General features: G+C 43.5%; 1 protein-coding gene and 1 pseudogene across 1 annotated transcript in view; one reads left to right on the top strand and one right to left on the bottom strand.

Annotated features, from left to right (window-relative positions):
• Positions 1-231: 231 nt before the first annotated feature.
• CDH1 (cadherin 1) overlaps positions 232-26,932 on the bottom strand; it is a 78,526-nt gene continuing 51,825 nt past the window's right edge. The window contains exons 4-16 of the mRNA XM_059999971.1: positions 24,486-24,629; positions 24,205-24,360; positions 23,300-23,444; positions 20,383-20,558; positions 19,990-20,118; positions 18,243-18,425; positions 16,064-16,308; positions 13,070-13,215; positions 9,605-9,829; positions 8,881-9,111; positions 5,764-5,894; positions 3,900-4,043; positions 232-2,005 (exon numbers count right to left, since the gene is read on the bottom strand). Of these exons, the coding sequence (XP_059855954.1) occupies positions 1,796-2,005; positions 3,900-4,043; positions 5,764-5,894; positions 8,881-9,111; positions 9,605-9,829; positions 13,070-13,215; positions 16,064-16,308; positions 18,243-18,425; positions 19,990-20,118; positions 20,383-20,558; positions 23,300-23,444; positions 24,205-24,360; positions 24,486-24,629 (2,265 nt within the window). The 3' untranslated portion in view covers positions 232-1,795. The remainder of the gene's footprint in view (positions 2,006-3,899; positions 4,044-5,763; positions 5,895-8,880; positions 9,112-9,604; positions 9,830-13,069; positions 13,216-16,063; positions 16,309-18,242; positions 18,426-19,989; positions 20,119-20,382; positions 20,559-23,299; positions 23,445-24,204; positions 24,361-24,485; positions 24,630-26,932) is intronic.
• Positions 21,378-21,677, top strand: LOC132416897 (protein CEBPZOS-like; annotated as a pseudogene).

Genomic DNA, 26,932 nt, shown 5'->3' with positions numbered 1-26,932 from the left:
GACAGGGAGATTTCATTGGTTTCACTACATGCCACATGGGTGGATATCCTTCAAATACAGTGACCTTAGGTGCGCGGTTTCCCCACTATTCTGCCCCAACAGAATGACACAAAGTTCAGGGGAAGTCATTTTAATATGAAGCTTCTTTCTCCATGTTTTGAATAAGCTCACCTAACCATTTGTCTGTCTGGCCTGGAATTGTGTAATCAAATAAAACAAGTTTGACAATGGTGTAACAAAATTCTTTAATAAAATTTATAAAAATGAATATTTAAGAATAATTTTTTCCACCTTGTTTTCCTTTTCCCAAAGAAAATACAAAATTATCAGCACCCACACACATATACACTCAAAACTACAGTGACATTCTCTACACAGAACTACATTAGAGTTTAAATTGCTGAAAAATCAAGACAGTTCTAAGAAGTGGTTGCAGGGATGGGTTTTTCTTCCAAAAACAGCTGATAGATAGGGAAGCAATTTAGATAAGTTCTGGTCTATGGTTGTCAAAGGGTTCTTAAAGGTTGCGTTTCAACTAAAAAAGAATCCAAATTAAGGTTCTCCCTACCCTCACCTCCCTTCGCTAACACCCTTTCAAGGAGTGTTTTCTTCCTGCTCCTAAGAAAAAAAAAATTTTGGACTTTTAAAACATTCTGAAGTTTTCATGCACAGTTGGAATTTGGGGCAAATGTGTCCAGACCAGCCAGCATTTTCTATAGATCAACAAAAGCAGGCACTGGGGATTCTGTGCTTTGGGTACAAACCACGGTACAAGGATCCTGGCAGGAAACGAGTGTTGAGATTCCTCTACTCTTTCAGAATTTTCAGGTCTGGAGGTAGCGCCACCGCAACCGTCTTCAGCCTCAGTTGGCTCAATTTCCAGGCTCAGTAACAATCTCCCCTGCCATCTCCACGGCCACGTCTCACATTTCCCCTCTGCTGTGATGAGCCAGCTTCTGTCTTTGGCTGCAGCACTTCAGGCACTATTCTGAGTCCCGGAATGTATCACTCTTTTGTTTTAGGGATAAATGAACATTAAAAGTTCAGTGGCACCTGAAAACTCACCACCTTTTCTGGTCCAGGCTCCCTGTCTAGAACCAAAGCACCCCATAACGACATTCACATAACAAACATTCTTACTCAGGACAAGTAAACTGGATAGATGCCCATTTCAAGTTATGTACTCAGGAGATAGAAAAGGAAAACCGTTAAAAGGTCTTAGGAGTACACAATACCCACTCAGCATATGGCCAGACTAAGACATAAGCCTCTTTCCCTAAAAGAGCCCAATAATTTCTGCATCAGAGAAATGTGATAGAATTCAGAGGGTGTAAGAGTGGATATTAGAACATGGGACACCAGTGCAGTGACGGGAGGAATGAAAGCACACAAATTAATTTCTTTATATAAAACCTGCAATAGGGAAATTGACCCCTCACCTTCCTTTGAAAAATGAGGCAAAGCCCTTACGGAAATCTGCCAGTTGCCAGCAGCACCTTCTGAGGCTGAAGCTACTCTTTTGAAATATTAAAATTTGAGGGTCTTTTGGACATGGTCATCATGTAAAGAGTGATGAAAGGGAAAAAAAGATTCATGGAATGAGTCAAAATCGTTCTAACACACAGATTAGATCTATAAAGTGGAAATCATAACTATCCTATCACTGATCACGGGTCTCTTCTCCAGAAACGCATCTCAAGTGAAGGAAGCTGGAAAACCATCAGGAATATTATTCCCCCATTTCCCATCACATGAGTGTAGGGACCCATCTGTCTCCCCATCGGTCTTGAGTCCCCTAGTCATCCTCGCCGCCTCCATACATGTCCGCCAGCTTCTTGAAGCGACCGCCCCATTCGTTCAGGTAGTCATAATCCTGGTCTTGGTCTGACTCCGAGGAATTCAGGGAGCTCAGACTAGCAGCTTCAGAGCCGCTTCCTTCATAATCAAACACCAGCAGAGAGTCATAGGGTGGGGCGGTGGGGTCACTATCAGCTGCCTTCAGGTTCTAAAGAAGGAAGACAATAGGATCTTTCATTGAGAGGAATCGCACACCTGTCATCTTAGGCAACATGCCTTCTTTTGGTGCGTAAAGCCAAGTGTTAATGGCACAACAATGAGACCATCCTGCAGAACGCCAGGAGCACTGAACACCAACAAGGTAAATGTAATACAAACTGGAACAGAAGATGGACATGATATATTGTTAATGAAAAGATAAAGTATGCAGAATGTTTTCCCCCTAAACGAAACTGGTAAATTTTATGTAGGCAGGAGAGATGAGCACCAACCAATCAGGATGGACAGAGACTAAAAACAATGAGGACAGTCATGCCAGGCTACACAGCCTGCATTTCAGCCCGAGAAGATCTGAAAGGATGAATGCCAAACTGCTAAATTAACTTTGGTGATTATGGTCAGGGGAACTGAGGGAGGACTTGCACATTTTTTCTTTATATACATTTTCATAATTTATATTTTTTAAATAGCAAACATTTTATTTTTGTAATTAAGAAATAGCTATAATCAGATATGATGATACACAAATGAATGTGAATGGAGGAAAATACCTGAATCCAAATGTATCTAAAAGGGATGGTTTAAAGTGGCCCTTCCTGTTCTCAGTTTTCTCTAAGATCCGGTGCCTAGAATGGATCTGGCTTGATCATTTCCAACACTGCCATGCTTTATATAGTCCTTGGTGACAACAACTCCTCAGGGAAGCTAAAGCAAAACCTGCCCCACACCGTGAAGACTTGCTGAAGGCCACTGGACCATCAGACAAGCCCTGAAAATCATTCCAGCAACTGAGCAAGTAATCAGGTAACATAGTTTAAGGAAATAGATCCCACTATTATTATCTTACTTGGTTCTTTGCTTAACCCCACCAGTTCTTCCTCATCTTACCCTAAGCTAATTAACTTAATGCCTATTTCCCATCCTCCCTTGCATATAGGGACAATCCTGTGACAGTCCTGGCCAATAACATGTAGGATGAACTTCCTTCTTGCCTAACAGTTTGCTAGAAGAAAGTTTTTGCCCCCTGCTCTGCCCTTCCTACTTCTTGACAGGAAAACAGGCTCAAGGCCTGGAAGTGTGGCAGCCATCCTGTGATCATAAAGCAACAAGCATGAGAACAAGGATGTGCTGAGATCATGCAGCAGAAAGGTAGAAAAGGGTAATGCACCAGCCTAGACTGCTTACCCTAGTCTTCTATTTGCATGAGGTAACTCTACTCATATCTATTTAAGCTTCTGGTATTTATAGTTGAATGCATTTCTGATATATACAATATGGAAACTATTTTTCTGGCCCTCAGGTAGCCTTGTGATACACATTTAACATTACGTCCCAATGTAATGCAGGGAAAGAGAGACCCATTAGTGAAACAAAACTGAATCTCTTTAGTTTCATTTCTTATTCTATTAAATCTTTTCAAGCAAGTCTTGGTTTTGCTGTATGAACTTTGCAAATTCCCTAAGACTAATTCAAAGTGCTATTAGTTCTGAAATTTAGATGAGGCACAAATAAAAAAACAAATAGGGCTCAGAGAGGGCTTCCCTGGTGGCGCAGTGGTTGGGAGTCCACCTGCCGATGCAGGGGACACGGGTTCGTGCCCCGGCCCGGGAAGATCCCACATGCCGCGGAGCGGCTGGGCCCGTGAGCCATGGCCGCTGAGCCTGCGCGTCCGGAGCCTATGCTCCGCAACGGGAGAGGTCACAACAGTGAGAGGCCCGCGTACCAAAAAAAACAAAAACAAAAACAAAAACAAATAGGGCTCAGGGATGAAAACATGGTAAAGGAAAGACTCTAAAGAATTTTTCTCACTTTTGACACAACAGCTCCTTTCCAAGTTTAGAGATGAGTTTGTTGTGTCTTGGCTTTTGACTCTGCTTACTTACTTCATCAATAAAGTTTCCAATTTCATCAGGATTGGCAGGTCGGGGTCGATACTGGGGCACACTCAGGAGGGTTGGCGCCACATCATTGCGAGTCACTTCGGGCCGAGCCTCCAGGCCCCTGTGTAGCTGGCTCAGGTCATACTCCTTTAGAGAAAAAGGTAAAAGCATAGCAAAGAGTAAAATAGAAACAGTCATAAACACAGGGTCATATTTGGTTTACAGATTATGGTACTGGCTAAGGCCTTAACAGTCAGCTGTGATATCTACAGGCACGTGCCAATGTAACCTGAAACGGCAGTTGGTTTTTTTTTTTCTTTTCTGAAATGGTAGTTTTCAACCTAAGAGTCTCCAAATAGCACTGGAAGGAAATACAGCATAAAAGCCTTGTGAGGAACATTTGTGGGTATAGATGTAGACTGTTTTACCTTATTAACTTTTCATAGGGTATGATTATTAGATTATTATTCAGAAAATATTCACTCCTTTCCCACCCTATCCTCTGTGAAAAGAATAGAAATCCATTAATGTAGGGCTATGCCATTTGACTTGCTTTGACCAATGGGACATTAATACATGTGACACAGGCAAAGGCCTTAACTCTACTTTGGTCTTACCTGCTGGGACAAAGAAGATAGGAATTATATGGAACATTCCTGGACACAACTCACAGCACACAGCCATCCAGCCAAATGCAGCCTATATCAGCCTAGCCCCGACCAACCCACACATTCTTCAGAGCCTAGATGCCATAGACTGTTTGTGTGCCTCCTAAATTCACAAGTTGAAACAATGTGATGGTATTTGGAGGTAGGACGTTTGGCAGGTGATTAGGTTGTGACAGTGTATGGAGCCCTCAGGAATGGGATTAGTGCCCTTATAAAAGACACCCAGAGCTCCCTTGCCCATTCCACCACATGAGGACACAGTGAGACAAGGGCCATCTATGAACCAGGAAGAGGGCCCTCACTAGGCACTGAATCTGCCAGCACCTTGACCTTGCATTTCCCAGCTTCCAGAACTGTGAGAAATAAATTTCTGTTGTTTATAAGCACCTAGTCTATGGTATTTTGTTACACCAGCAACTGTCCCAGCTAACCCACAAACGCACGAGAAAAACATGCTTATTGACGTGTGCCACTGACATTCTGGGATTGCCTGTTATACAGCATTATTGTGGTAATACCTCAATAATACAGGGTAAGGCAAGTTAAGACCATCTCCAAAATCAAGAGAAATAAAGAAGGCCTGAAGAATTAACATCTACAAAAAGCAAAAAACCGTTTGGCACAGCTACAAACTCAAAGGAAACAAAATATTAAAACAGATCAGTCCTTGTGTTCCGCAACAAGAGAAGCCACCACAATGAGAAGCCCGTGCACCGCAACGAAGAATAGCCCCCGCTCGCCACAACTAGAGAAAGCCTGCACAAAAGCAACGAAGACCCAACGCAGCCAAAAATAAATAAATTTATAAAAACAACAAAAAACAGATCATTTGCTCTATGTCAAAGATAATTTGAATAAAGTTCATGTCCTGGAAATAGCAGTGAGGAGAGTAGGCTCTGGAGTCAGACCACCTGGTTTTACTGCTTCCTAGCTCTGTGACTTTGGGCAAATTGCTTAACTGCTCTGTGCCTCTGTTCATTCATCTGAACAATAAATAAACGTTAGCAATGCTGTATTGATGATGATGATGGTGATGATGATGATGGCTAATGACATCTATTTTCTTGTGTAGATGAAAGGTCTTTAAAAAAATAGGCAAAGTAACAGAGCTGTTTCAGATGTCTGTCCTCCCCTAATCATTGCTTCCTCCAAATAAAGAGATTGCCATTAAGCTTTCTCCCTTGGTTTTAAACACCCACCTGGTCTTCTTCTCCACCTCCTTCTTCATCATAGTAATAAATGTTGTCCCGGGTGTCCTCTTCTGGGGGCAGTAAGGGCTCTTTGACTACCCTTCTCCTCCGAATAAGTAGCAGAATCAGCAGAATCAGGACTAGAGTGGGGAAGAGAGAGATAAGAGCCACAGGTCAAGAAAGCCGTAAGCAGCAGCTGGCACAGAGCACCACTGCCTTGCAGACCAGACAGATGGCTATAAGACAACTCACATGTCTTCACATCCCTGAGGTTAATATATGCAGCACTACACAGTGGACAATTACATGAGAACTCAATTGTGGTCTTTAACTGGACCTTAAACCAATCAGTCATTTCCCAAAATCTGGAGCAAAGTACTCCAGGCAGCAGAAATGGTCCAGGCAAAGACTCCAAGCAGATTGGTGTGGTTAAGGAAAGATAGGGTCAGCGTGGCTGTAGCAGGATCATCAGGGGAGAAAGAAGGGGACAGGGGGTCAGAGGGGCAGCAAGGACATGCGGACCTCTGGAGGGACTTTGGCTTTGATTCAGAGTGAGTTGAAGCCATTGAAGGTTTGTGAGCAGGGCTGGGTCAGCCTAAATGTGACTAATACATGCATATTTTTCTTATTCAGTTACGGGGGAGGGGAGTGGGGCACAGACTGTAAAGTCGCCTGGTACACCATGAAAAAACACCAAAAAGTTTTAAAATTAAACAACAGCAAAAAAAAAAAAGCACTTGGTATATTCCTTATCTTCTCTTAGGATAAATCATGTAAGCGAGCTTTAAAATCTATTTTCAAGGTTTTCATCTGATCTTGGGGGCTATGTCTAGGCTATATACGATTAATATTTAATTTTTTAAAAAATTAAATAATTTATTGTGAATGGGAAAAAAATATGATTCAGTGTGTTTTCTAACTTATAGGTCCTTATACCCAAGTACCTAGTGAAGCACCACTGCACTGAGACAGGAGGTGGCATATGCTTGCAAGTACCCAACCTACCTGTTTCTGAAATCAGAAAGATTCCAAGGTCTTATCCAGATAAACAATATAACCCCCTGGACCATGACTGAAGAACAGAAATACTGAGTGAGTTCTTGCTAGGTGGGCCAGGCCTGCCTTGGCCCTGAAGACACAGCACTGAAAACAATGGAAGCTGCAAACAGCCCCCATCCCTGTGGAGCTTAGAGCTGAAGAGCGAGAGGAGGGCTATGTTTCCAAAAGGATGCTTCTTATCAGACATTACTTAAGTGTTATGTAAGGGAAAGTAACCAAAACATGGCATACTGTTATCACTTCAGGAAGTACCACCCAACTTAGCTATCCTGAAACCCCCCAATCCCCGGTGTCAGAGACAAATGCTGCACAAAGTAAGTAACCAAATATTGGCTGACTACACAAAAACCTTCATATCCTCTCGTCTCTCTAGAACATTCTTTAGGCGCTTAATTTTGATGTCTGCCCATAAGGAACAAGACGTTGGAAATCTGCACACTGGCATTGCTCCTGCTGTAAATGTTGCACATTTGAACAGTCCGAAATGTTGCTCTCGGCCCCTATGTCTAATGAAATACACCCATAGCAAAGTTAGATAAAGCTACTATAAAAAAAGTCAGTATTTTAAATATAACTGCGTGGTGGCAATAAAGCCACGTGAATCCTGGAGGAAGAAAGGTCCGGAAAGTTCACTGAATTTTAAACAACTCTCTCCTTCCTTTTCAATTTTGAGAGGATGCAGCAGAGGGCAGGAGCTAAGGGGACACACTGCAAACATTTCCCGAAGGCCAACAGGTAATCCCTTCTTCAATCTGTCGAAGCAGCAGGATCAGTAACACTGCTGAATCTAAACTGAAAGCCCCCAGGTGGTCCCATTGCTCCCCTCTAAGGACTTTCTTCTACCCCAGCAAGGTCGGCCTCTCTGCCCTACGCAGTCCGTCAAGCCTTCCTCTCTCTGTGCCTTTGCTAGTGTGGGAACCACCACAAATGGCCCTCTGTCTATGAGGACTCCCCCAGTCGCTGTGGCCCAACTATCCTGTCTTCCACCAAACCTTTCTCAAGACTCAATTAACAGCCTCCTCTTCTGACTGCAAGGACCTTCATGACCTGAACCACGTGTCATAGCTCCTAATGATAAAAAAAGCAACAACAACACTATCTTTGAGGTTTTCTGACTTGCCTGTCACTAGCTTTTAGAAACCATAACAGCACCTGTGTCAACCCTAGGGCTCAGTCTACAGGTAGGCTCAGGTAATATAGGTTTTAAGGACTGTGTCAGAAACTGCCAAATTTTCCCCAGTAACCTTTTTCCCCTTCATCCTTTGAGTCACTGATACTCACCATGCACCCCACACTCCACCCCTACTCTTGGCACCATCCTTTGAGTCACTGATACTCACCGTGCACCCCACACTCCGCCCCTACTCTTGGCACCAAGTTGTTTTTTGGTTTTTGTTTTTTTTTGCGGTACGCGGGCCTCTCACTGTTGTGGCCTCTCCCGTTGCGGAGCACAGGCTCCGGATGTGCAGGCTCAGCGGCCACGGCTAACGGGCCCAGCCACTCCGCGGCATGTAGGATCTTCCCGGACCGGGACACGAACCCGCGTCCCCTGCATCGGCAGGTGGACTCTCAACCACTGCGCCACCAGGGAAGCCCGGCACCAAGTTTTAATTGGACACATGGTCACCCGGTTAGAGTGGGAGTTTCCAGGTGTGGCTGTGTTTGGGCCGGTGGGATGTGAGTGAAGGTGACATGCTCAGTTTCAGATATGTGCCTTCCACTTCCTCTACACCCTCCTCCAGGGTGGGATGTGGAGAAGGCGGTGGTGACCAGGCCTCGCTGCTCCAAGCATGGTCCAAAGACCTGCAACATCAGCATCACCTCAGAGCTGGTTAGAAATGCAGAGGCTGAGGCCCCACCCCAGACCTACTGGATCAGCATTCTCATGTACGGGTGGTTTGTGTACACTCAAGCTGGAGAAACACTGCCCTTAGAGGTTGAAAGAACAAAATAGAAGGACTGGGCAGCCTTCCAGTCTTGGACCACTTACCCCTCAAATGCTCAGTAAGAGAAAAACCTCCCCCATGTCAGAAGGTAAAGGCTGAAACACTCGCCAGCTGCACTTACTCAGAAAAGCAAGAATGCCTCCAAGAATCCCCAGAATGGCGGGAACTTGCAATCCTCCTTCGGCATAAGGCCCGGCCTTCCTACAGTTGCTGACGACTCCTTCACAGTCACACACGTGCACATCTAAGGTGGTCACTTGGTCTTTGTTCTGGTTGTCTATGAGCTTGAGATTGATTTTGTAGTCACCCACCTCTAGGGTTTTCTTTGGCTTAAAAAGCAGAGATTCATGTTCTGGAGGAATCAACAAAAATGAGTGAGGGGATCAGGAGAGATAAAAAGTTCATTCTAGATTAAAATTGTTACGGAACTAGGGACATTCCAAAGCTGAATGAAGACAACAGCTGCTTGGGTTGTAGATTATTGGGCAGTATGTCACCGACTCAGACGCCAGAAACGCAAAGGGATCTTTGGTTCAATGCCACAAATGTAGAAGGGACAAGGAAACAAGCCTTAAAAGGGGTGACAAGTGGGGAATTCCCTGGAGGTCCAGTGGTTAGGACTCCGAGCTTCCACTGCTGGGGGCCCAGGTTCGATCTCTGGTCGGGGAACTAAGATCCCACAAGACGTGTGGTGCAGCCAAAACAAAACAAAAACAACAACAAAAAACAAACAACAACATAAAGGGGGTGACAAGTGGATATTGAGAAGGGAAATTCAGAAGCGGGAGGCGGGAGGGAAGCACGGGGTCAGAGCAAAGTTTCCAAAATAAGACTCAAGTGCCCACCTTGGTCATTGTACTCAATGGTCCAGTTGACACTTGCCCCATGTGTTAGTTCTGCTGTGAAGGGAGAAGTGTTGGGGGGAAGGTCAGGATCAATGATGTTGATGATGACAGGCTGTGGATCCCTCTGGCAGAAGTACATGCTCCGAGGGTCTGGTTCGGGGCCATTGTCATTCACATCATCGAGGAATAGAAGCAGCGTTCCTGTTCCAGTAGCAGGTGGAGAACCTAAGAAAATACACAGGAAATGTCATAGCTCAGGACCACTGATGAATCCCTAGTGCCTCCCATCAGACTGAATCCAACTCTTCTCCTGGCTCTTCGGGGCTCCCTCACCAGGCCCCACCCTGCCCACAAAGCCACCCATCCTGCAGGTTCCAGGCCATCCTCATTCCTGGCTGGGCAGACCTCTGACATGCCTATTCCCTACTTTGATAACAATTATTCAAGTTATTCCTCACACCAAGGACTCCCTCCATTTTCACACATAACTTTATTCATCCATTAAATTTTAACATCTCTATGCCAAGGGAGGTGGGGGAGGGAAGGAATGGGAGTTTGGGATTAGCGGATGCAAACTATTATATAGAGGATGGATAAACAACAAGGTCCTACTGTATAGCACAGGGAACTATATTCAACATTCTGTGACAAACCATAATGGAAAAGAATATGAAAAAGAATATATATATATAGCTGAGTCACTTTGCTGTACAGAAGAAACTAAAACAACATTGTAAATCAACTATACTTCAATAAAATTTAAAAAAAAACACAACTTTTTTAAACCACTCTAAGAAGTCCTCCTCACCGCCTACTAGTTCTCCTTCTCTGAACTTCTAAGGCTCTAAGATCGTTATCAAAGTATTGAGCCTTTTACAATTGCCCCAAGTTGCTTTTCAGATTAGATTCAGAGATTTATACACACTTCTGTTTGTATTTCTTTTACATCCTGACATAGCACTTGATAATAGAAAAAGTAGACCCTCAAAGAATCATCATCATCAATATTAGCATATCGCAGGGAAAAAAACCCCAGAGGAATGTATCTCAAATCCATAAATATTTATACCTGGGCGGCTATAGTGATTATTTTTTCTTTTTACCTCTGAAAATTGTGGTTAAAAGTAATAGCATAAAACTTACCATTTTAACCATTTTTAAAGTGTACAGTTCAGTAGTGTTAGTATAATCACATTGTTGTGAAACAGCTCTCCATAATTTTATCTTACAAAACTGAAATTCTGTACCCATTAAACAATTCCCTACTTCCCCCTCCAGTTCCTGGTAACCACCATTCTACTTTGTTTCTACGAATTTGACCACATTAGTACCTCATCTAAGTGGAAACCCACAGTATTAGTCATTTTGTGACCGGTTTATTTCACTATGCACAATGTCCTCAAGGTTCATCCACATTGTAACACATGACAGGATTTCCTTCTTTTTTAAGGCTGAATAATATTCCATTGTGTATCTGTATACCATATTTTGTTTATCCATTCACCCATGGATGGATCTTTTTACCTTATCATTTGAATTTTCTTGTTTTAACAATGAGCGAGTATAATTTAAAATTCTTTTTTTAAAAAATTGATTTATTTTATTTATTTTTGGCTGCATTGGGTCTTCGTTGCTGTGTGGGCTTTCTCTAGTTGCGGCGAGCAGGGGCTACTCTTCATTGTGGTGTGCAGGCTTCTCATTGTGGTGGCTTCTCTTGTTGCGGAGCACGGGCTCTAGGCACATGGGCTTCAGTAGTTGCGGTGTGCGGGCTTCAGTAGTTGTGGTTCACAGGCTCCAGAGCGCAGGCTGAGTAGTTGTGGCACACAGGCTTAGTTGCTCAGCAGCATGTGGGATCTTCCCGGAGCAGGGCTTGAACCTGTGTCTCCCGCATTGGCAGGCAGATTCTTAACCACTGCCCCTAAAATTCTTTTTAATTAAAGAAAACTTTAAAAAATGTTTTTTAATAAGATAATAGATTTTCTGAAGAAACTTCATTCTCCTCTTAGACCTACATCAAAAGTATTGAGTCATGCACAAAGTAACACTTGAAGGAATATATTCAAAAGTACCATGATTTAGCCATTAGTATTAGGTCAGGGGTCAGCAAACTAAGGTCTTCCACCCAAATTAGGAACACAGCTATGCTCATGCCTTTTCAAACTGTGTATGGCTGCTTCTAGGCTATGATGGCAATAGAGATTGTACGGTCTACAGAGGCTAAAATATTTACTCCCTGGAACTTTGCAGGAACCTTGTCAACTCTTGGTTAGCTCCAGGCCAGATTAGGGAACTCCCGTGCAGCCAGAGACAGCTGGCCAGCATAGCACTGCTGCCTAAGCAATGGGTTAGCTTCGCCTTTATGCAAAACATTTCTGCAAATGGAGCCCCATCATGGCTCTCTGCTTTTAACCTGCTGCCTCCCAAATGACAGCTCCAGGAGCAGGAATGACTAGGCCAGGGTTACCCTTCCACAGCATGCTCAGAATGCGATGAAGGCTACATCACTCATTAGCCACCCATCCAGCCCCACCATGGGCTTACTCGCCTTGCCCTTTGCTTTCTGGATTGCCAAATCTGGAATTACTACCTCGGGAGGTTGAGGAGGGAGAGGGGAACAGATTTAATCACAGGAACTAGCAGGTCTCTTTAACAGTAACTCCGCTTCTGAATATCTATCCGTGGGAAACACTTGCCCACAGAGGCATGTACAACGATCTCTACCTATCACTCACAAAAATAATGGAGAACTGGAAATAATCCCGGTGGTTTTTAATGTGTGAATGGTTAAATTATGCAATATGCAGAAAACATCATTTAATTGAAAAGAGGTAGATCTATAATGTGCCAAGATAGATCTCTGTGTCTTCCAGACATATGTTCAAGGAAAAAAAATTAAACATGCATAAGACAATGGTTTTTATAATAAAAACAAAAATAGGCTATAAGCCAGACAGTGGCTTTATAATAAACCATATTTCTATATGTTTATAAATGTATTCGAATACACAGAAACAGTCTGGAAGGAGCCACACTTCACTAATAATGATGATGATGATAAAGATAATAACAGTCCTTACAGAGCACAGACTAGGTAGCAGGCACTCTTCCAAGCACTTTTACATAAATTAACTCATTTAACCTAGATGGGCTATTATCATTTTGCTGGATAAAGGAACTGAGGGACCTAAAAATTAGGTAATAAGTCCAAGTTCACACAGGTATTAAGCTTTGGTCCTAGGATCTAAACCCAGGCAGTCTGGCTCCCATGGGGCTCAGGTACAGAGGGAGCGTTAAAAAGGAACTTCTGCTTGGCCTAAACTCTGCATTTTGGACAATGCTTTGAGAACGCTTTGTTGAATAATGAAAGAAAACGGAAGAATTCATGCCTCTTAAAGGATAGGGGCAAGGCAGTGAGCTGGTCAGGAGGGTGAAGCAGCAAAAACCAAATGGTAAGGGCATCCTCACCATCGTCAGTGGCTATAATGAGGGCCGTGTACGTGCTGTTCTTCACATGCTCGACGTTCTCTCTGTCCAACTCAGCCCGAGTGGAAATGGCACCCGTGTCCGGATTAATCTCCAGCCAGTTGGCAGCATCCCTCCAAATCCGATACCTGGAAAGACACAAGCTCTGATTTAGAACGGGAACAGCGAACGGTAGGTAGCTGAAGAAGGTTAAGGTTCCTCTTTGCTGATAGATACTTCTAACTTCCTTATTTCAAAAAAATAATGACTCCTAAAAATAATAATAATAAAAAAATAATGACTCCTGCAGAAATTTTGCCAGAACGGTTTGATGACCGTCCATGTACCCTTCACCTAGATTCATCCACGGTCGATATTTTGCTATATTACAAAAGTTGATGCACACATATACATAATTTCTTGTTTTGCTGAACCATTTGAGAGTAAGTTGCAGACATGATGTTCCTTTACTCATGAAAATGTCAGTGTGCCTTCTCCTAAGAACAGAGGCATTCTCTTACATAACCGCTATTTGATTTTCAATTTCAGGAAGTATAACTTTGATATGGTACTACCACTTCATACATGGTACACATTCAAACTGTAGATTTCCCCCAAACTGTACCCCCCCCCCACGCCCCTGACCCAATCCAATCCAGAATGCAATCCAGGATCAGGCATGGCATTTAGATGTCAGATTTCTTTAGTTTCTCTCAGACTGACCCCCCTAAAGCGTACAGCAGTTCTCAAATGGTCACAGTATGGCACCCAACACCCCCGCCATGAGCATCTGGAGATTTGGGTTGACATGGTGACTTGGGAGTATGCTGCACTACTGGCATTTAATGGGAGGTGCCAGGGACGGTAAAGCTCCTTCTGGTCGTACACAGCCACCCCACAAAAATTATTCAAAATGCCAAGAGAACCCTGTTAAGCCACACCTTATTAGGAATACCAGAAACAGAAGAAACGTAAGCATGAAAAACAGAGATATACTGCCCAGTTATCTATCGAGGTCATTGAAAGGCTCAGAAAGGGAAATAAAGAAATCGAAGGAGGAAAGGGTCCTGGATACCTGTAGGCTTATCCTCACGTCCTTAGAAGTGCAAAGCAATGAACTACATATATCGAGTGGTCTTTATTCCAGGGGTAAGGGTCTCTGCAAACACTATTTAGACTTGGTCCTTGAACTTCCCCAAATAGATGCTTTGAACTACCTATTTCATTACTACAAGCTAAGCTATCAACAGAGGCTGGAAACCATACAACCCAAGGCTTTAATCACAAAACAAAAAATCCTACAATATCACCATGCCACTAACACACCTAGCAAAAATAATAATTACTTAGTGTCAAGTCTATGTGCAAGTTTCTCTATTTGCCTCAAGGGTGTCTTTTATAGTTGGATTGTTTGAATCCATCTTTAAGCATAGTCTACACATTACAATTGGTTGATTCCTCTCTTAATCAACATCCTTAATCTAAGCAGTCACCCCCACCCTTCTGTCATTATTTGCTAAAGAAACTGGGTCATTTGACATGGAGCTCCCATATTCTGCATTTGGCTGACTGCTTCCTCATGGCATTTAACTTCTTCATTCTCTGTACTGCATCAAAATCAAATCCTAGGGCTTCCCTGGTGGCGCAGTGCTTGAGAGTCCGCCTGCCAATGCAGGGGACACGGGTTCGTGCTCCGGTCCGGGAAGATCCCACATGCCGCGGAGCGGCTGGGCCCGTGAGCCATGGCTGCTGAGCCTGCACGTCTGGAGCCTGTGCTCCGCAGCGGGACAGGCCACAACAGTGAGAGGTCCACGTACAGCAAAAAAAAAAAAAAAAAAAAAAAAAAAAAAAAAAAATCAAATCCTAAGGTTTGATTAGATTCTGTTTCAACCCTTCTTTTCTCCCCCAAATATAACATTTAAGTGGCACTGTGTACATGCTGTTGAATCACTTCGAGTGGCACTTCATGTTGGGCTGTCCTTGCTCTTCCAGCAGATGTTAAAATCTATCAGAAGGTTTGGATGGTCCCAGCTTGGTTCCTCCGTTTAAAAATTCCTCATCATCCTTGATCTAATGATTCTAGCAGCCATTAATACCACTATCTGGATCCTTTTTATCCGTATGGCGCACATGCACAGTTTAAAGCTATTTATGAGCCCTTCCAATCAGGATAGAATTAGTACTTCCCAGAATAACTCAGAAATTGAAGCTGCACTTAAACTTCATGTTTGTTTTACATTTAATAAGTCACAGGCACTGATACTAAAACACAAACACCTCCCCCTCCAAACAAGAACATGCTCAATTTATTACCAAGTGGGACTCTATACTGGATTTGCATAACCTTTTTTCTAAATAGTTCAGAGCATTCTAATAGTTTCCTCTAAAGTAAATATTAACAGGTAGGAATCTCTCTCTGAGAAGAGGAAGTGACCGAGGCCTTTGTTATCTCTGGAAATCATGCTATTACTAAAAAGACGCAGATGTGCCATGCTTGGGTTTGTGCTTAACAGTCTTCCCTTTGAGTTTCCACCATTGTCACACCTGAACACCAAGTATGTCATCAGACCTAGCTCTCAAAAGAATAAGAACATCCTTTATCATACGTGGCCACAGTGGTGTTGCTGTTGGTTGGTTTGTATGTGTGTTTTCAGCATCTGTGGCTGTCATTTACATTACAGAAGTGCCTTCAAGTTTACAAAACAAAAAAAGAAACAGTAAGCTACTTATAACACAATACCATGTATGTAAATTAAAACCACATTCCTACTACACTAAGTGAATTCAAAAAGAGGAAGCACAGTAAACTGACAATGGCTGACCATGGACGGAATGGACAAGGTGTGGGGAATGGGGATAAAAATATAAATAAGCCAAACAAGAGAAGGATCTTCCACAGACCAACGATGATAAAAATGCCATGAACAAAATATTTTATACATACACGTATGCACACAGCTAGTTGCTGCCAGTAAGTGGAAAACCCCTCACACTTACGTGATCTTCTGTTCCATAAATCTGTCTGGCTCCTGGGCGGTGTAGGATGTGATCTCCAGGCCCAAGCCGAAGTCCTCGGGCACTGTCACTTTCTTCTGAGGAGGCATGAAGATGGGGGCTTCATTCACATCCATCACGTCCACGGTGACGGTGGCTGTGGAAGTGGAGAGAGTGACCTCAAAGGGGGCCACATTAGTCACTGCCACATACAGGATGTACTGCTGCTTGGCCTCAAAATCCAAGCCCTAAAGAGCAGAAAAAATACATTTTATGTTAGAAAAAAACCCCATTAAATCCTTAACTATTGTTTTTTGGTTAGCAATATATCAGTGGTTCTCACATCTGGCTGCATTAAGAAGAACTCACTTGAGAACTTTTAAAGAAAACACATGCCTGGACCCTAACCCCAGAGCCAGCGAATAGGAATCTCTGAGGTTGGGGTCTGGACATCAATATTTTTTAAAAAGTTCCCAATGACTAACATGCAACCAGATTCATGTTGAGAACCCCAGTAAAGAATAAAGATGAAAAAATAAATAAATAAAAATAAAGATGAGCTACATGAAATCTCAAGTGGCAAGCCTCTATTAACAAATGTAGCACATTAAGTCATTTATTTACCTGAGACCAATAAGAATGTTCACATCCTATGCTGACATGCAGCCCGTGTGACAGCAAATGGACAAACAACCCTGCCTGTCCACCTCCCTAACCCCAGTAAGTTTAGTGGCAAGAACATGAAGTTCAGAATCAGTCGGCAGTGAGCTCAAATCCCGGCCTGGCCATTTCCTAGCTGTGTGATTTGGGCAATAGAACCTCTGGGTCTGTTTCCACACCTAAATAAGTAGGAAAAGGAACTATCTCACAGAGGCACTGTAAGGGATCAACTGGAGCTTTTATGAAGGACCTTTCGTATGGCGGGAACTCAAATTACTACCTTTTTTCTTTTGGTGATAGAATAATAACAGAAAACGCTGACATCAAATGCTTAGTGGGAAGACTTCCCTGGCGGTGCAGTGGTTAAGAATCTGCCTGCCAATGCAGGGGACACGGGTTCGAGCCCTGGGCTGGGAAGATCTCACATGCCACGGAGCAACTAAGCCCATGCACCACAACTACTGAGCCTGCACTCTAGAGCCCGTGAGCCACAACTACTGAGCCCACGTGCCACAACTACTGAAGCCCGTGCGCCTAGAGCCTGTGCTCTGCAACAGGAGAAGCCACCGTGATGAGAAGCCTGCACACCGCAACAAAGAGGAGCCTCCGCTCACCGCAACTAGAGAAAGCCCACACGCAGCAAAGAAGACCCAACAAAGCCAAAAAAAAAAATAAATTAAATAAGTAAATTTAAACAAAGAAATGTTTAGTGGGAGTTAAGATGACGTACTAAGTGATTCAGAAATGAAGGGTCTGCTCACTTGCTCAAGGGGAATTCAAACCTCTGGCGCTAAGTTAGGGATCCGTTCATTAACTCTTTGACTAACTTCAACAAGGAAATCACTCAACTTCTTACTGTTCATGTTTCCTAGACATCTTTCACAGGCTTATTTGCCCTTCTTCTAAAATCATCCAGCAAAATAGCAGAGACCATAAACCATTTTTCTTCTCATTTGCAAAGTGGATATGGCGGGGTGGGCAAATGTTTCAGAGAAAGAACATATTAAAACAGATGGTACAGACTTCCCTGGTGGCGCAGTGGTTAAGAATCCGCCTGCCAATGCCGGGGACACGGGTTCGAGCCCTGTCCCGGGAAGATCCCACATGCCGTGGAGCAACTAAGTCCGTGCGCCACAACTACTGAAGCCTGTGCACCTGGAGCCCGCGCTCCTCAACAAGAGAAGCCACCGCAGTGAGAAGCTCGCGCACCGCAACGAAGAGTAGCCCCTGCCTGCCGCATCTAGAGAAAGCCTGCGTGCAGCAACGAAGACCCAACGCAGCCTAAAATAAATTTATAAAAAATAATAATAATAAAAATAAAACAGATGGTAGGGTGTGGTGTGGGAGCTTCCTGATTTCTCACATGAGCCTGAAGAGTCACTGCAAATCCCACCAGAATCTGAGAGAGCTGCCCTCCCCCACCCCACCAAGGCCACACTAATCTACTTCAGAGAAGACACCAGGGGACAAGGGCCTCTGGCTGCGTTGTCAATTTCTGCATCTTGCCAGGAACGATACAAACCTTAGCCGTCTTCAAAATGCCTTCATTGGTTTCTGGGTCTGTGATGACAACAAACTGCTTCTCGTTATCGTTTAGTATTGTGTAAACGGCCTCCCACGCTGGGGTATTGGGGACATCGGCATCGGTCACTGTGAGTGTGGCGATGACCACGTTAGCCTCGTTCTCAGGCACCGACCCCTCGTACTGCAGAGCAAAGAAAAGGATGTGTCACTTAGGACATACTCAGACCCAGCAGTGGAGCCAGGGTTCAGGAGCCAGGGTTCAGGCTAAGGGAGTCCTTTCTTGAGCCCAAGCTTTGATGAGTCTTTGAAGAAGTGCCCACCCTACCAGCATGGCCCTTATTTCCTGTTGGTGGAGCAGCCAGCACTCAGGGACCCTGTGAGTACCTGAAGGAGCCAAGGCCCTGGCTGTCCGCGCCTCTCAGCGTACTCTGGAGCAACTGCTGACACTGTAGCTTATCCCCCATTCCCATCTTCCCCATCATTCTCAGTGGTACCAGTAATTTTCATAAATGTCTGGTCATTACAGTCTTCTACTTAAAACCCTTTGATAACAACCCACTGCACTCAGGATAAATTCTGAAATTCTAAATTCAGTCCACAAGGTCCTGTAGGACCTGGTCTCATTTGGTTCATTACACTGACTGTTTGTCAGTTCTTGCTATTCATCAAGCTTCCTTTTGATGCGGGGCATTAATCTGTCTTTCTTAAGCCTCCTGTACTCACAGTGGCTAGGTTAGAGTGGCAGACACCGCTAATTGTCTACTGAATATCCACTCTCCTCTTCTTCACTAACTACGTGGTTGACGGCAGCGACGTGCCCAGAGAAAATACTGTATTTCCAGTCTTCCTTGCAGACAGCAGTTGCTAGTAAATGAAACTTGTGGGATGGGTCTTCACAGAAATAAGAAAACTTGACTTGACATCAAGACCTTATGCCCCCTCGCCTTTGCCGCCTTCTTGAACGAAGCACAGATGTGGCTGGAGCTCCAGCTGTCATCTTGGGCCACGAGGTGACAATGGGGATAGAATCCATGTACCAAGGATGGTGGGAAAGCAGATAAAGGAGGCTTGGTTTCTACTGACTAAGTGGACTATCTACCTCTGGACCATTAGTGACACAAGAGAAAAAGTCAACCCTGTTTGTTTAAACCACAAGAGTCAAATCTCTGTTACTAACCATTAAGCTGATTTCTAGGTAACACAATAAGGTTTCAGGTTCTTTCACACAGCTCTCAGTACCTTCTCCTTGACTGCATTTAATATAATTATACACGATAATCGGTATAAGTTGTATAACATCACCCTAGCTAGACTATAAACTCCACAAGAATAGAAGTGTCGTCTGCCTTGTTTGTGATAATATCCCCAGTGTCTAAGACAGTGTCTGGTATAAACCCAGAGAATATTTGTTCAATGAATAACTAAAACCTGGTAAGATCTGCTACCAAGATGAGGACATGCAGTAAATAGGTGCTTTTTTTTTTCCTTATTTTTATTTTTTTTAACATCTTTATATGGAAGTTCCTTAAAAAAAAAAACTAAAAATAGGTGTTTTTTGCAACTTCAGAAACCTGTGTCAATAGGTCCCAGGCTGAGGAGGGCAGAGACAACTGACATCCCGACCTGCTTGCTTTTTAGCTTCAAGTTTACTAGTCTGGAAAACGTTTCCAAAGGGTTCACCCATGAGATACTGGGAAACAACCAAGGACCTTTGGAGACTCTCTAAGGAGTTGCAGGGTTATTACCGTAGTTGGGTTGAAGATGGGAGGGTTATCATTGGTGTCATTGACTGTGATCACAGCTGTTGCGGTCGTGCTTAAGCCTTCACCTTGCAGGTCTGCAGCTTGAACCACCAGGGTATACATGGGAAAACTCTGTAGAGATCAAACACACCTGAGTCAGGACTGACAGCCACATCAGGCACAGCCCAGCCCATCACATAGAAACAGATTATTTTCTCATCTGCTTAAATGCCAACCTGCCTGCCTGCCTGGCCCCAAACCTCTGGACAAATGTTTAGATACAAAGCTCAAAACCATCACCATACTAAGCAGCAACTGGCCTCGGCAGAGTTTTACATCATCCAGACGATCGAGCTATTTGCCCTCAATACCCTCTGGATCCTCTTGACCCCTGACCTCCCGGTCCAGCCCGGTGGTGAGCACACTGATGACACCCGTGTCCTTGTTGATGGTGAACATTTTGTTGTGCGGCAGCGTAGGCTCTTGGCTGAGGATGGTGTAAGCAATGGCAGCGTTGTAGGTGTTCACATCATCGTCTGCGTCTGTGGCCGAGACCTCCATCACAGAGGTCCCTGGAAGCAAAGGAGAAGATTTAGTCAAGCTACACTTTAATTTCCAGAATTCTGACTAAAGCGCTAGGGGAGGAAGAACGCATTCCACCAAATGAGCAAGTGGTGTTCCCAGAACCCAGCTTTTCCAGAGGATATTTTGGGTGGGGAGGGTGGGTGAGGAGTATGGGGAATAAATAACCTTAAGCTAAAACATCTTTGCTATGTCTCTTACACTGAGTGAATAGTGTATAAAACAGGAAAAATACCAGAAATTTCTATAATTGGCTTCTTAGCCACAGCTCCACCTGAGAGAATGGTCATTTGAGACTGTTGCCTTCAAGGTAGAAGGAAATATTTACAATACTTGTGACAGACAAAGTACTAGTTCACAGAATCCCTAAACAATTCTTCAAGAATCAATAGGCAGGGAAAAAAAAAAAAAAAAAAAAAGAATCAATAGGCAGGGACTTCCCTGGTAGTGCAGTGGTTGGGAATCCGCCTGCCAATGCAGGAGACACAGGTTCGATCCCTGCTCCGGGAAGATCCCACATGCTGCAGAACAACCAAGCCCGTGTGCCACAACTACTGAGCCTGCGCTCTAGAGCCCGCAAGCCACAACTACTGAGCACACACACCGCAACTACTGAAGCCCATGCACCTAGAGCCTCTGCTCCGCAACAAGAGAAGCCACCGCAATGAGAAGTCTGCGCACCGCAATGAGAAGTCTGCGCACTGCAACGAAGAGTAGCCCCTGCTCACCAAAACTAGAGAAAGCCCATGCGCAGCAACAAAGACCCAACGTGGCCAAAAATAATTTAAAAAAAGAATCAATAGGCAGGCATGCGCAGCCCCACAAGTACGTGCCTCAGGATAGCCCGTACTATGGATCCACTGGCAAAGCAGATCTTTAAAGGAGTTTTAGTAGCTGAACTTGTGGGCATTTTTGGAGCATATTTTTGTTCAGAAAGATGAATACAAGTCAAGAGTTCAGGCAAACAATGAGCAAGAAATTCTCCTTCATCTTGGAAGTTTATTGCAAGTCCACTGAACACTCTGGAATGTACGGAATCAGAGAGCAAGAGCAAGAAAAGTGGCTGAACAGCAAAAATTAAGAATTTGACCATCAATCAAGGTTTGCCCTATTTCATAGTATCAGGTAAGATTAAAACTCCAAAGTTGACATGGATGGATTTTAGAATATTTAAGGTGAAATGTAAATTCTAATTAAAGCAGTTGTTCTTTGGACTAACCGTGAAGAAATTGATGGAACGTTTGTTTATTATGTTATAAATGGAGTTTCATTTACTACTCAAAATAAAGTGGTTCTCCTTTAAAAACAAAACAAACAAATAAAAAAACTCCCCTATAATTCTGTATAAACCTGTCAAAATAGATAAAATACTAAAACATCTATTTTTTTTTAATAAATTTATTTCTTTTATTTATTTATTTTTGGCTTTGTCGAGTCTTCCTTGTGGTGCACAGGCATCTCGTGGTGGCTTCTCTTGTTGCAGAGCACAGCCTCCGGGCATGTGGGCTCAGTAATTGCAGCCTGCGGGTTCAGTAATTGTGGCACGCGGGCTCTAGAGCGCAGGCTCAGCAGTTGTAGAGCACCGGCTTAGTTGCTCGCAGCATGTGGGATCTTCCCAGACCAGGGCTTGAACCCGTGTCCCCTGCACTGGCAGGCGAATTCCCAACCACTGCTCCACCAGGGAAGCCCTAAAACATCTATTTTTAATATTTATTACATTTTTTCTTTTTCATTATAGTTTATTACAAGATGTTGTAGTTTATTACAAGATGTCCTGTGCTATACAGCAGGACCTTGTTGTCTATCTCATTTATCCCCCTCTCCTCTCCCCTTTGGTAACCATAGGTTTGTTTTCTGTCTGTGGGTCTGTTTCTGTTTTGCAAATAAGTTCATTAATATTTATTACATTTTAACTGAAACATTTAAAATCACATTATCTAAAAATATATTAACTAGAAATATTGCTTTTAGCCATTTTCACTTTACCTGAAACACTATTCAAACTCTACATCAATGTCTCTGGGACTATTGGAGCCCTTTTGGAATAAAATTTGTCATTTAAAAAAAAAAGAAAAATCAATAGGCAAAAGACAAACAGCCCAAGAGACAAAAAGGGCAAAAGACTTGAATAGACAAGTTGTAGAGAAACCCAGCTGGTCAGCAAACATATGATAAGATGCTTATTTAGTCCATTAATAATCAAAGAAATTCCATTTTAAGTTATGTTGAGATATAACTACACACTCAACAGACTGGCCAAAAACAAGTCAAACAATTCCATGATATATATTGCTGGTGGGAGTATAAATTGGTTCAGCCACCTTGGAAAAACAGTTTGTCACCAAGTAGAAAAGTAGGCAAAACTGTAAGTACACACGTGGTAAAAGATAAATGAAAGCAAGGGAATGATTATCACAAAAGTCAGGGTGGTGGCTGTCTTTACGGAGGAGGGAAAAAATGTGATCAGGAAGGATTGTACAGGGTCTGTAAACTACTAACAAGGATCTGTTACTTAATCAGGGAAGGTTGTTCTTAAACTGCTCTTTTCTTAAACTGGGCTTAAACATTTTATACATATTTCTATAGGTAGGATGTTTTACACACAAACAGTGTCTTCCAAAGAAGTTCTGTGCATATGAAGGGTCTGACCCCAAACGCCAGCCCCAACACTTGGGGGTGCAAAGCATCTAAGTGTCTTGATGGGTGTTGATCTCCTCGTTGCTGGACGTACCTGGAAGAGCGCCCTCCATGACAGACCCTTTGAAGACCTCCTGGGTGAACTCAGGCTTGTTGTCATTTTGATCGGTCACGGTGATCACAATCTCCATCGGCTCCTCGATTGCTTGCCCGTCTGAAGACACAGCATGAGAGAAGAGCTGCAAGAGCCAGGTGAGGGTTACTCGGGAAGACAAGGTGGGAGAAGTGTTCCAACCAGAGCAGAGTGGGCTCCACCCGGCCCCCACTCCCTCCCACTCAAGTATGCATGGACCCCCCCCCCTGCCCCGCCCCAAGCACAGAACATCCCCCACACACGTGCTGCTGCTTCAGTGAGGTCATGACACTGGTTAAGACCATGACCTGTGAGACCATGGGCTGGAGAACACATCCACCAGCTCAGAGCCCCATGTCCCACATAAGGGCTGGGGGCCGGGCCTAGGAGATAAAGATGGAAGCCTAAAACACTCTGACTGGTTCCAAGCAGGGTCGAATTTGCTCTGGCTGCTCGAGTCTAGCGTTCCCCCCAGACTTCCCTGTGTTTGGCATCAAAGCATTACCTCCCAGCTTCCCTAAGCTCACACTGCTCTCAAGGCCCAGAAATAGTTTTTGTTCCCCAACATCAACACCAGCCTCTGCCTATGTGTCAGGGACTTTGAGTCCCAAGAACAGGTTGACATCTTGGGTCTAAGATCATGTCTGATGCCCAGGACTCTCCCCACTTTATTCCTAACAAGGAAAACATGAACAGCCCCCAATTTTTTCAGGTTCTCCTGTCATTTCTCCTTATCAACAGGTCTAAAGGTATCAAGTTAAGCTCTTCAAATGTCCAGAACATCTGATCTATGATCAGCGTGAGTTGACCAAAAAAATTTTGAAAGGATGTAACCCCATCATTAAGTGCTTTTAAGAGACACTCACAATGTACTTGGCAATATGTTCTCTATCCAGAGGCTCCGTCACCTTTAGCCATCCTGTTTCTCTTTCAATAATAAACACATGAAGAGGGGGTGCGTCGGCTCCTTGGCCAGTGATGCTGTAGAAAACTTTGGTTTCTTTTTCCCTGTTAGATTTGATCTGAAGACAAAACAGAAAGAAATGAATTAGCAAGGAAGGATTCTGACATTGGCTCTTTTCCCTTTCTCTCCTTGGTCCTTCTCTGCCAAATTCCTCCCAGAGAAATAGAGGACTTCCTTCTGTACCTGAACCAGAGCCTTAGGAAATGGGCCTTTCTCATTTTCTGGGCAGCTGATAGGAGGAATAACCCAGTCTCTCTTCTGTCTCCTGAGACCATGGTGGGAGCTGGGAAATGTGAGCACTTGTGTCTGGGTTCCAGAGGGAGAGTCCTAAAAGGAAAGAAGATGAGGAACAAAATGAGATAATTCAGGAAAGATGATACGGGCTGAACAACCTAGGCAGCCAGCATCTCCAGCCTTCTGAGGGCAGGGCATGGCTTTCGTTTAACAACAAAATAAAACAGCCAAAACAAAACCCAATGGACCTCTTTACCGTATCAGAAAGACGGTTTCCTCTTTTGATCCTTCTTAGTGTCCAGAGTTCAGTAATCATTATGCACACACGATGATAGGTTTGAAGGTTTGACATTATTTAAGAGTTATTTCAAGCCTATATCTCACACCTGTCATTTTTAAAAATATTTATTTTATTTATGTATTTATTTTATTTATTTATTTAGTTGCACCGGGTCTTAGTCACTGCAGGTGGGCTCCTTAGTTGCGGCTCACAGGCTCCTTAGTTGCGGCTTGTCAGCTCCTTAGCTGAGGCTCACCAGCTCCTTAGTTGTGGCATGCGAATTCTTAGTTGCGGCATGCATGTGGGATCTAGTTCCCTGACCAGGGATCGAACACAGGCCCCCTGCATTGGGAGCACGGAGTCTTATCCACTGCGCCACCAGGGAAGTCCCACGCCTGTCATTTTTAATAGGACATTATACTCCAATGATTTACTATCAGAGCTTATTCAACAATTAGATATTCAGGTGTTTTTAATATTCTTTTCTTTTATATTTTTCCTAGTGATATAGGTCTCCAAAGTAGAGTTAGCCTAAGTGAGTAAGTTTTGGGAACTTACTACTTTGTGATCAATACTAATCCCTTACTCTCACTGTGTTAGTATATCTGTATGGTTTCCATTTGTTCTAACAGAAGTTGTTTGCATGGGAACCAAAAGTGCCCTTTGAGACTTGTATTGAACAGTTTTCATGTGCGATAACTTTATGCACACACAGGGAAATAAGATAGCTGAAGATGGAAGGAAAGATCTTCCAAATTGTTTTAAGTGTTCTAAAGCGATTGGTAGTAACACAGTAAAGGTTCCAGGACAATTACATTTTCCATCCTCCACAGAGTCACCCATCCCTGTCTGTCAAGTGAGAGTCAAGCCCTGCTTCCTGGCTTTTAAAATGTGACTCAAAATGCACAAGACAGACATGAAATATGACCAGATATCATCACAAAATCCTTCCCAATCCTGCATTTCTGTATACTAGTCACTCACACACCCCTTAACACACACCCTCTGCATTAACCTCCTAGAGAAGCAGTCCTGCCCTGGCCAAGGGCAGGCTCTGGAGCCAGGCTGCCTGGCTTTGTATCCTCACTGTGACACCTCACCTTCCTGAGCTGATTATTTAACTTCTCTGTCCCACACTTTCCTCACGTCTAAAATGAGGATTATATTAGTATCTGCCTCATAGGGTCTTTGGAAGGATAAAACGTGATACTAGTATTGCAGTAAAGCACTTAGAATACTGCCTGAAACATAGTACGTGCTCAATAAATGCTAACGATGAAGATGATGGTTGGATTGGTTGGGAAACACTGAGTTATGGTTTTAATGAAGTGGAATTTGGGATTTGACCTGAGCACAGGAATAAATACTAAACTGATTCTCAACACGGTATTCTAAGCCTAAAAATGATCATCTTGCACAGCCATGGTAAAAAAAACAGGCCTTGATGAATGAATGCAAATTCATTTACCATATTGAAGAGGAAGGCAAAGAGCACACCTTGCTGACATCAGGACTATGGAATATTTTCAGAGAATGATAATAAATAATGATGAACATTGTGCTGGCAAAACATACCATTAACATCTTCATGTGTGAAATTATTATTTTTTTTAAATAAAGACATTTATTTATTTATCTATCTATCTATTTATTTGGCAGTGCCGTATGGCTTGTGGGATCTCAGTTCCCTGACCAGGGATTGAACTCAGGACCATGGCAGTGAAAGCCCAGAATCCTAACCACTAGGCCACCAGGGAATTCCCTTCATGTGTGAAATTAAAAGGAATCATGTCTAAACATACTGAACATGGGATCCATCCCTCAGAAAACAAGGATACCAGACCAAGAAAACCCATCCAACCAAAGAGACAAAACTGGAAAGTTAGATCTATTTATATTTTTCCCCAGCTTTCTTGAGGTATAACTGACAAAATAAAAATTGTTTGTATTTAAGGTGTACGATGTGATGTTTTGATATATATAGGATCTATTCTTATATGAAGTAAAAGAGAGGTAAGATTATCACCCGTTCCAGTGTAGGGCCACCTGGCACCACAAGGGTCCCTTGAACTAGGGGCAAACCAAAGTCAACCTCAAACCAGCTGTGGTAGAGTTG

This window comes from Delphinus delphis, chromosome 20, assembly GCF_949987515.2.
Source record: "Delphinus delphis chromosome 20, mDelDel1.2, whole genome shotgun sequence".
Classification (NCBI taxonomy): Eukaryota; Metazoa; Chordata; class Mammalia; order Artiodactyla; family Delphinidae; genus Delphinus; species Delphinus delphis.
This window is presented reverse-complemented; position numbering and strand designations above follow the sequence as displayed.